Source organism: Fulmarus glacialis, unplaced genomic scaffold (assembly GCF_000690835.1).
Source record: "Fulmarus glacialis isolate BGI_N327 unplaced genomic scaffold, ASM69083v1 scaffold2367, whole genome shotgun sequence".
Classification (NCBI taxonomy): domain Eukaryota; kingdom Metazoa; phylum Chordata; class Aves; order Procellariiformes; family Procellariidae; genus Fulmarus; species Fulmarus glacialis.
In genome coordinates, this window is record NW_009223623.1 from 30888 (window position 1) to 40820 (window position 9933).

The 9933-nt window shown below is 37.8% G+C and overlaps 1 protein-coding gene across 1 annotated transcript in view; it reads right to left on the reverse strand.

Annotated features, from left to right (window-relative positions):
* The window catches only part of DOPEY2 (dopey family member 2), a 48658-nt gene that overhangs the window by 25803 nt on the left and 12922 nt on the right, over window positions 1-9933 (reverse strand). The window contains exons 4-13 of the mRNA XM_009581837.1: window positions 9736-9925; window positions 8777-8875; window positions 7919-8042; window positions 7113-7213; window positions 6546-6660; window positions 3977-4097; window positions 3353-3472; window positions 2643-2748; window positions 1961-2152; window positions 427-1120 (exon numbers count right to left, since the gene is read on the reverse strand). Coding sequence (XP_009580132.1) covers window positions 427-1120; window positions 1961-2152; window positions 2643-2748; window positions 3353-3472; window positions 3977-4097; window positions 6546-6660; window positions 7113-7213; window positions 7919-8042; window positions 8777-8875; window positions 9736-9925 — 1862 coding nt within the window. The remainder of the gene's footprint in view (window positions 1-426; window positions 1121-1960; window positions 2153-2642; window positions 2749-3352; window positions 3473-3976; window positions 4098-6545; window positions 6661-7112; window positions 7214-7918; window positions 8043-8776; window positions 8876-9735; window positions 9926-9933) is intronic.

The window sequence follows — 9933 nt, forward strand, 5'->3', positions numbered from 1 at the left end:
GGGTTTAGAGCTCCAGTTTTCCCCCTACATCCATCTTCCTCTAACACATCCTTTTTTTTTTTTTTTTTGGGAGGGGGAGAGGGGGATGGACACATGGATGGAGGGGGACGGATTTCCTGAAAATCCTGAACCATGCCACAAGGCTCTACAGGCCAGAAGGTCTTTTTATCCCTTCAGCTACAAGTTTTGTAGCGAAAGCTTTCAAAAGAATGTGAATTAAAAAGCTTGGTAAAAATTGTCCCTCAGCTGCAAGACACAAAACACATGCTGATGTGGGTAAGTCTTTAATTCACATGCAACTTGCCTTCAGCCCTGTCAAAAGGCTTTACTACTGGCCCTGGTCACAGGTTTTGCAAATAGCCGAACTCACACTGCTATTTGCATTCTCAAATGCTCACGTTACCCAGTAAAGGAATCTTTTCTTACCAGGAACCTGAAACAGAGAGAGATACAGCTGTTCCGTCTCCTCCTCCGAAAGATAGACTGGGAATGTGGTACAATCCAACAAAAGGTGACAAGCCGCAGCGAAAGCTTCCTTGCAGTCACCTCTAAGGGGTCCCAAGACAAGCATCACTTGTTCTAAGCCCCACTCTTCTTCCTCCTTTTCCTTTTTATTACCAGAGTTGTGGTCAGAAGGAAGAGGATTAGAACTCTTGTTCTTGAATGGTGACCCTCGAACTGAGAATAAGTCTGAAAGCATTTGTTTAAACTGAGGTACAGTGATTTGCTTGGCATCCCATGGGCTCTTTTTCTTGGTAGCATTTTCAGGTAATCTGTAGCCATTCTCTTTTTTCTCTTTTCCACTCAGATTCATTGCTGAGATGCTTTCGTTACTTATTTCTTGAAATTGTACCCCAAAAATGTATTTACTGGAAAACTTGGCAACCAGCTCTTGGATGCAATACAAAGTCTTCTGAATGCTCCCCCCTTTCTTCCAGACATCATCTCTTTCAAGGGTCACAGTTGGCATCCCTAAGTGCTGAGAGAGCTCTGGGGATGAAGCGCTTAGACCAATGCCACTGTCTTCTGACTTTAGGGGAGGGAATGGAGTCTCATCCTCCTCCTGCAGCACAGACTTAGTCTCCAAGGTTACGTCCACATTTTCCTTTTTCACTGGGCTCTAAAACAGAAATGTTAACGTGGTTAATGTGGCACTGCGTAGATCATTTTAAACTGTGGCAGACACTGGGGAACAGCAATGACAGAAAAAAACCCTAGTATTTGCAATTTTCAGATACAGATTACTTTTACAAAATCATGAGACATAATTATCTGCAAGCAGTTCAATTCAATTGCATTTAAAACCTAACAAATGTTTGTATAATCGTCACACCTTGACTCATCAAACACCAACAGATCCATAGCTACAGATGCTTAGCAAATTGAAATGTTTCCTTAAAATCAATTCATCACTAGAATGGTATTATTCATGTTGGATTATTTCTAGTCAAATGCATATATTTGTTCTACTGCAAAACTTTGGCAGGCTGTGCTTATGTGACTGCTTTATGCCATCTATTCCTCATTCCATATCATGGTCTGTTGCACACAAATAATACCACATTGTGTTAAACTAAAATATTAATTGAAAGTCTTGCAGACCTAGCCATCTATAAAGCTGGGCTTGATTTGGTGACTCGAATCTTTAGCAACTGCATGATCCTGAGTGCCTTTTCAAAACTATTAAGATCACATTCTTCTCAAGAGGTAGGATTATAGCCCCAGTTTCAGACAAGACTATACTCTTTCACTGTCACAAATAATTCAAACAAGTCAGAACTGAATACCCAGTAAGAATAACAAGGCATCACGTAGCTCTGGAAGGGGCCAAAGAAGATAAGTTTCAAAAATCTTTATTGCTGCAGTTATCATCCAAGTTTAAGTTAGGAAAATTAGCATTTTAAAATAAGTTATGCCACTAACAATTGCAAACATCTATGAGTAGTTGAAAAACACCTACCCCATTTCCACTTCCTGTCTCAATGTCCAAATAGGAAGGGGGCATTTGCACTTTGCTAAGCACCTTAAAACAAGTCTTTAAGGCATGAGTGAGTTCTGGCAAACTTAATAGTTCCATATTTTCCAGGAGAGACTGCACCATGTAACTGAGCATCTGTGGAAGATACTGAGTCTGCACTTCAGAGTAGAGTTCCTAAAATAAATAAGCATTGTTTAAAATAGTTATCACATATTACTATTCAGCTGTCCAGCAACACTGATCACTGATTGATAAAGTCAGTTCATGAATGGTTAAACTGTACAAACTTGCTTCAGTGCTATTCCTTCTTTCTTCAGTCTACTTGATGAACACTGAATCATACCCTAAAAATCTTACGATAGTCAGACAGCTACTAAGAGACCAAAAAGTTCCAGGAAATTATTTACCCAAGAAGCAAAAGGTACACTTTTTCATTCCCTTCATAGAATCACCATATTTTAAAATGCAAACAATTTTTATTTTGCTAGGCAGTAGCATGGGTAGACATATATAAGTCACCACATAAAACTATACTTTGCAGGACATAGCATGCATATGCACACATCTGTCAATTTGCCTATTTTCATTGCAGGTAATCACAATATGAATTATTTGATTTTAAGTTTCTTAAGACTTTGAAGCAGTTAAGTTCAGGTTGCCTTACCAAAGGAATCACATCAAGAAGGAACACCAATAGTGTGCAGAGCTCTGAAATTGTAGGAGGAGTGCTAGTATTTTCAAGAGGGTATCTCATCTGTGTGGATTTGTTTCTGGATTGAGAGAAACATTATTTTGTAAGCTTTTTTCCTGTCAAAATTCTTGTTATAATAAAAAAAGCTTCATCAAAACCAGCACAAAATACTGAACAGCTAGGCTTTCTGAAGCAAAGCAAGATGGCACTTCTAATACAGCAGGATAAAACGTTCTGTCAAAACCACCTAAACTGTAGCATGCGGGATGCTAAAGTGCTTCTAATTTTCAGACTGAATCTCTATACATGATCTTACTACTTAAAGTATAATCTTCCCTCTTATATTTAGAAAGAGATAAAAAGATACAGATCTTTATTTTTCTTCAAAAAACACTTGTTCTTCCAAGGAAGACCTCTCCACCTCCCCTCCCAAACCTCTTCCTCCTTCTGCTGTCATTTTGAAAGTAATATTTCTTTTGTTCTCAGGTTGCTAGTTTCCGTCTAATTGTTTACCTGTTTGCATTCTTGAATTATTTTAGGATGCAACTTACATATCAGTCTCATTCTAACACGTGTTATGTCCCTTCCAGAATTTAAATGCTTCAGTAAACTTTATTATCTTACACAGATAGCTCTTAAGTGGTATTTTTAAGAGGAGCGCTATTGTTTGACAACATAAACACCTGAAACAATCTTCAAAACATTTCGTCAGGTAATCCCAAAGAAAATCCGTGCTTAAGGATGTGATCAACAAGTTGACTGTTTTGACAATTTCCGAAGCGTTTTTGTTCTCTTTGATTGCACTATGTGAAATGGAAAAAAAGGAAGAAGAAGAAACAGATGTCAGTGAAGATTCTAAGAGCATGCACATTACAGTATTAGCTGATGCGTTTTAAAATCTCTTTCCCCCTTTCTCTACTAGCTAAAAGACATTGATTGTTTTAAATCAAGGACTAAGTCATCCTTTAATAGCTAGAGTTTGAGCACCTTTCTCTCAGATGAAAGAAATTGAGCCTTCAACTTTAAAAATCAAAAGGCTAAGAGTTCCGTCATCAGGCTGATTCTTGGCCAATATAACTGAATTTAATCAACCAATCATATGCAGTGTACTTCATTTTCTTCTCTGCTAATCAAAGAGAAATCAAGCATGCGTGGGGAAAAAGGGAAGTCATAGCAAAATCTTGTCTTCTATACAGAAGGTCACTGAGTTAAAAACCTAACCTTCCTTAAATTGGTTAGATTTTAGTAAGTTAGATTAATATAAAATGATACAGTTTCAGTTCATAGTTGAAAACTTGTAGTTATACCTTGCAAGTACGTTGCCACTTTGATTGTAGCTAAGTTTGAGATCAGAACCAAGTGCCTCTCTGCAGTAGGAATAAAAGGCTCTAATAACTTCAAGGAACAGATCCCCAACAACCTGCGGCCCTACAATTGAAGGAAAAAAGAACCCAGTAGTTGCACCAAAGTGGTTGCTAGGCAGCTCAGTTACAAACTTGTATAGACTTAAATTAGGAGTAGCTAGACTAAAAAACCACGATCACCCAAGTAGGAAGAAAATGCTTACGTGGCTTTTTAAAATGACAAATTTTCCAGTTAAAATAAAATTAAATATGTAGTTAATATTTTTTTTTTTTTAATTCTAGTTAAATACCATCTGTTGTTCATTTTAGGCACTTTTTAAAGTAATACTTGGAAAGTCATAACACTGGTTCTACATTACACTTAAGTCACTTCCGTAAGGCACCTACACTGCAATCATTTATAAGTGGGCATAATCATAACCATAAACCTGCAGTTCATGTGCCAAAAATAATCACCATGTCTGTATCCATAAGGCAAACAAGCAGATTTCTCAACACACATTTAACATAGTAGCCTTGATCAAATTTTGAGGGACAGAAGCTGGAAAAATCAGCAAATTGGAAAGTTCAAATGCCTAAATATATAAAAAAAAAAAAAAGAGAAGGAAGTATAAGTTAGGTGTGTGCTGACAACTGCACCCAATTTTCAAGGGTCAGCACTTTTTTGTTTTATCTGAAATTGTCTATAGAGGAAGCGAACAAATAATAAGTACAATACCCTAAATATAGAACCATTAAAAAAAAGTAGTGTATAAAGCATTCCAATGAGTGCTTCTAAAAAGGAAAAAAAAAAAGCTAAAGTGACTAAAAGTAGCAGAAAAGGTCAAAGATTCTTGTTATGTTTTAGTTTGCTACCTTTAAAAAAAAAAAAGTTGCATTGCTAAATCCATTTCAAGAGGAAGTAAAAGTCATATTGGCTTAAGGCTCAAGAAGTTATATTTTTTGTACTAACTGGAACAGAAAGATTAAACTGAATAATGCAGTTCAGCTAAATAACCCTTATTATAGTTCAGATTAACACCGATTGTCAGCCAAATAAAACATACAATAGGGTAATATCTGTCATCTACTTTCTAAATTGGAATAATCAAGAAATTTATAATGTAACAAACTTAGTCAGCTATCCCTTCTTCAGCATTTTCGTCAGGAAATAAAATGCTTTATATCAGAGGCTTTAATCACGACAGATTTTTTAAAAACAGCTAAAAACCAGCTAAAACCAGTGGAAGGAAACGTTAGCACCACTGTCTTATAAACAGGCTAACAACTGCTTCTACAAAGGTAGCATTCATTTGTTAGACAAGCAAAACAGAATCCTCATTTTTCCTGGCAGTGCTTTGATAATTCTTTAACAGGAAGTGTGCTTAAAAGGACTTTCCTGACCCATGAAAGAAGATAAGCTTACCAGAATACAGGAGCCTGCAAAACCAACTGCCACTCGAGTGTTTAGTCTCAGTACATGAGTTTTATTCTAAGTCTACAAGGCTTGGTCAATGGTAACATCACTCCCCCACCCAGAATAATACCTAGAACAACACTTTGGGATACAGTCAGTGATTAAGACTCTATCAGCTTCTAACAAATACCAGTTAACCAGTCCATAGGCTTCTCATACCTGTCAGATTAACAGAATATAATTTCAAAGATTTATCTGTACATGGTTCTTACAGAATACCATCAAATCCTAAAAATCTGCCAAGTTACTTTGGCTTAATATTTTGACGCAGAAAGGAGAACTTGCCCTTTAAAATAAGGGCTGGCAGAGCCTCACCCTTCTGGTGCTGGCAACTTCATGTACACAAAAGAATAGACATGTGACAGTCAGGGAAGAGGAGGAAATTCTTCACAGCTCAGTCATGAAGTCTCAACCTATAGTTCCCACAGCAGCGTCAGGCCAGCACAAGCTAGCAGCGCCACTGACAGAGGCACCCCTACCTCTCCACACCCGTAACAGGTTATTTCCAGCTGGAGCACCTGCAGGTACGTGGTACTGCCCACTCTGGCAGCAGTACCACCACAGGCTAGCTGCCTGTAGGACTACAGTGTCTGGAAAAGCAACACGGTCATGAGAGTCTGATGCAAGCGTATAGGAAGGCCTGCAAGCACAGACAAGCACTGGAAACAAACCCAGGCCTGACGGTGTTTTAGAGAATAAGCTCAAGGAACAAATTGAGCAGAATATTGAGACTAGGGCAGAAGTGGTTCTTTTTAACTGGCCCCTCAGATCGCAGTTCTGGGCATGAGAGAGCGTAATCCTCGTGAGGATATGTCCATGCTACATGGTGGAGTGTTCTGCAGAAGAGCCAGAGATAACCTGGAGAGGGTGCTTGCTCCAGAGCACCGTTCTGAACCAGGCCCAAGGCAAGGAACACAGCCCCCTGCACACTAATACACAACGCACACATATTCAGAATCAGGAAGAATTGTGCAGGGTGTTGTCTTGAGTCCTACTGTCAAAGGCGATGAACACCAAATTGTTAGCAGTCATAACAGAAGTGACAAGCAACATTACCTATTTCAGGTTTGTCAAGGAGACTGATTAGGATGCGGAAGGGTTTCAAATAAGCTTGATGCTGTTCCTCTGTATCAGACTCTGCGAATTTCTGCTGTAAAATTTCAATCAAGCTCTAGTAAAAAGAAAACATCAAAATGTTATACGTAGAAGACAGATTGCCATTTTATTAAGTCCTGAAGCGTTTCTAAATTTGATTTTGTTCAGTACTGACTACAATTGAACTACAATTTTCCATACAGGGTAGACAAATCAATGACATCTTCTCATCATCTCTACTCAAGAGCTGATCTTATTCAGAAAAGCATTTTTAAATAATTCAGGTAGTTCATCAAAGATGCTACGCTTTGGTTTCATTAGATTCCATTTGTGTTGTAAGCACATACAATATTGGGTAAATACAGCACAGCAGGCATTCAGATAGATAAAAATATAACCACCAGAGGATGTTATCTTTAGGGACACAAAGCGAAGGACAAACCAAGTGGCAGAGTGAACAATTCTAGACACAGTTTGCTGTAACATTTAAAAGGATCATAAATACATCTGTATACAATGAACACCAACCTCAACCAAAAGATCTTTAGAGTATTTTCCAAAGAAATAAATAGCATGGTCTTCAGAAGCTGTTGAGTCTGGAGCAAAAGTACCACCTTTAATATCAGAGCCTACAAGATAAACAGAGGCATCAGGAGTACAGAGAAGCACTACAGTACAGAGCACTACACACACGTCATTTATACAAATATTGAAATTACGCTGCATTTTTAACCTTTGTCATTTCAACACTTTGCTTGAAACTAGCTCACATACTGCCCAAGAATGAGGCATCCAGATGTGCTATGCTGAACATAAATCAAAACCAAGGCCAGATCCAGACACGGGGTCAGCAAGGGCAGCCTTCATGCAACTACATGGCTGCAGCTCTTACCCTGTCACTTTTAGCCTCCTCTTCCGCTGTTAAAAGGAGGCAGATGGGGAGAAGCTACACCTTTCTTATAGCCCCTCCTTGGCAATTAAGCCCACATAGGAATTAATAGACTATTACTTCCAGAAGAGCAAGGTTAAAATAGCGCCCCACTCCTTTCAGTCCACTGAACCACTTCAGAATGAACTGTGGACGGGACCAGAAATAAGTCATCAGATACCCTGTGATTCAGGACAGCAAATGAATTCACCTCTGAAGAGAAGACCTGTTTGCCAAATGAATGCTTAATTTTATTAAACAGGTACTTAATAAATGGAAACTAAAAAACACTTTATTTTATCATCATTCATTAACTGCTGAAAAAGTGTATTACATTTTTAAGCACTGATTTTTTTTTTCTCTTGGGTATTCAGAATATTGAATATCACTGTATGTTGTACAGTACCTAGCAACCATGCGTATAATCTTCTATTGAGTGACATGTCTCTCCTTAACAACGTCTGTGTAGCTGCTGACAGAATATAGACTAAATCAGTCCTGCGCAACAGAATAGTGCTTTCGTTGCAGTCCTAGGATGAAAAGAAAAGATACTTTAGCTGTTTATGAACACTGAAACAAGTCAAATTGGTAATGAGGTTTTTCTTTAAACTGGTAATATTAATGTTTTGGAAAAAAAAAAAAAAGGCAACAAACCATCCACAACAAAATATTTTATATACTAAAAATCTCAAGAAAGGGAATCTGACACAATTGTGATCATTTTCATATTTAAGGTACAGAGCTACAGTTAAGCTAAAAATACTAAAGACTTCAATATGTTATGCCTTAAGACTTAAAATTACTTGCTACTTTCAAAATACTGACTATACTACTAGGTAAGTTAGGAAATGATGGGGAACAGGTCTTGTTTCAAGTAATATTTTCTTTCCTAGTCTTTAACAGAAGTATCTTAGTTTAGCACAGACAATTCTAAATGCCGAAATCCTACTTGAAAAAGGAACTCAATATTTTTTCCCCACATGCAGTTTCTCAGGCCTGAATACTTCAAGCACATTCCAAATATCATGCAATATTCACTGTGAAAGCACATCTTCCTTTGAAGCTCTAAGGAGTCTGAGAAGCAGCAGTCTCTCCTTTACTATTAAAATTGATGGGGGAACAAGAAACTGCAAAATCTGTTCATTGATTTTGAGGTACAAAATTCAGACATTTGGCAATAACGGAGGTAGGAGCTGGATTGGTTTCACAGAAGACACCTTCCCGCACAAAGTGTGCATGCGAAATACCAAAACAGTCCTCTTACCAAAGCTGTATAAAATGGGAAGAAGAAGAGAATCACTTCTAGAGTGTTTCTTTGCACAAGGACATTTGAATCCAATACTGATACACACAAAGACTTTATCTGTAAAAGGAAAAGAAAGCACAACAGTGTTTTACTTCATGGTAACATTTAAACTACAATCACTGTTAATAATCACAAGAAGGAAAGAAAGCAAACTTGCTTACATGGGAACAATATCTTTTAAAATAAGAGGATAATTACCCAGCCATTTAACTCCTGCCCCCAAATGAGTTAAAAAAAAAGTTTTGTGGAATACTGTTAAAAGAATCGTTAATACTTATGAAATACTTGGTTTTGTAACAATACAGAATGTCACAGTGTGACATCACCAGCTATCAGACAGAATGTGAAGCCTCACAAAATGCAGATATTAAAGTACTCTAACTAGCATTACAGTTATTCCATCACTCAAGTTTAACATAAGTTACTACCTACCAAAGATTTCCATTTTACTGAAAAAATAAAAAGATACTAAATTTAGAATTGTCTCCCAGGACTGCAAAAACTTTGAGAAATCCACATTAAACATTGTATATACTGTATTATAGAAAACCTGGTCTTCAACCTTAAATGCAAATTCAGAACAAGTAGAGAAAAGATGTCAGGTTTATCTTCTGATTTGAAACAGAGTCAGTCTTTTAACGCTGTATGCAGTATCGATTACCAAAACCTGCAGAAGCTTCAGAAGACGTGCATTCTGCGGGCTAATGAAAATCGGTATGGGAGATTCTCTGCTATATTTCAGGTAAGATGCTCCCATGAAGTAACCGTGTTAAGCAATTCCATCAGCCTCTTTTTCAATCTCTCAAAAATATTTTTAAGAGCATGTCATTCTAATTGAATACAGAGAAGGCACAATCTGCTAGTAGGCAGGTATTATGGTAGATAAGACCATTCTACGAGGAGTGTAATGAACTTACTGTGAGCTTATTATCGGTGCCGAGCATGTACTTCTGCTGTTTTCCAGACAGCTCTCTGTTGATATGACTGACTACAAAAAGAGAAGCAGGCAGCCTGATGGATGGGCTGACCAGGACACTGCCCCAGAGTGCTCCATAGAACACTTCTTGGCCCATCAATAAGGAGAGCTTCACAAGCAGAGCATCTGTTCTGTAGGG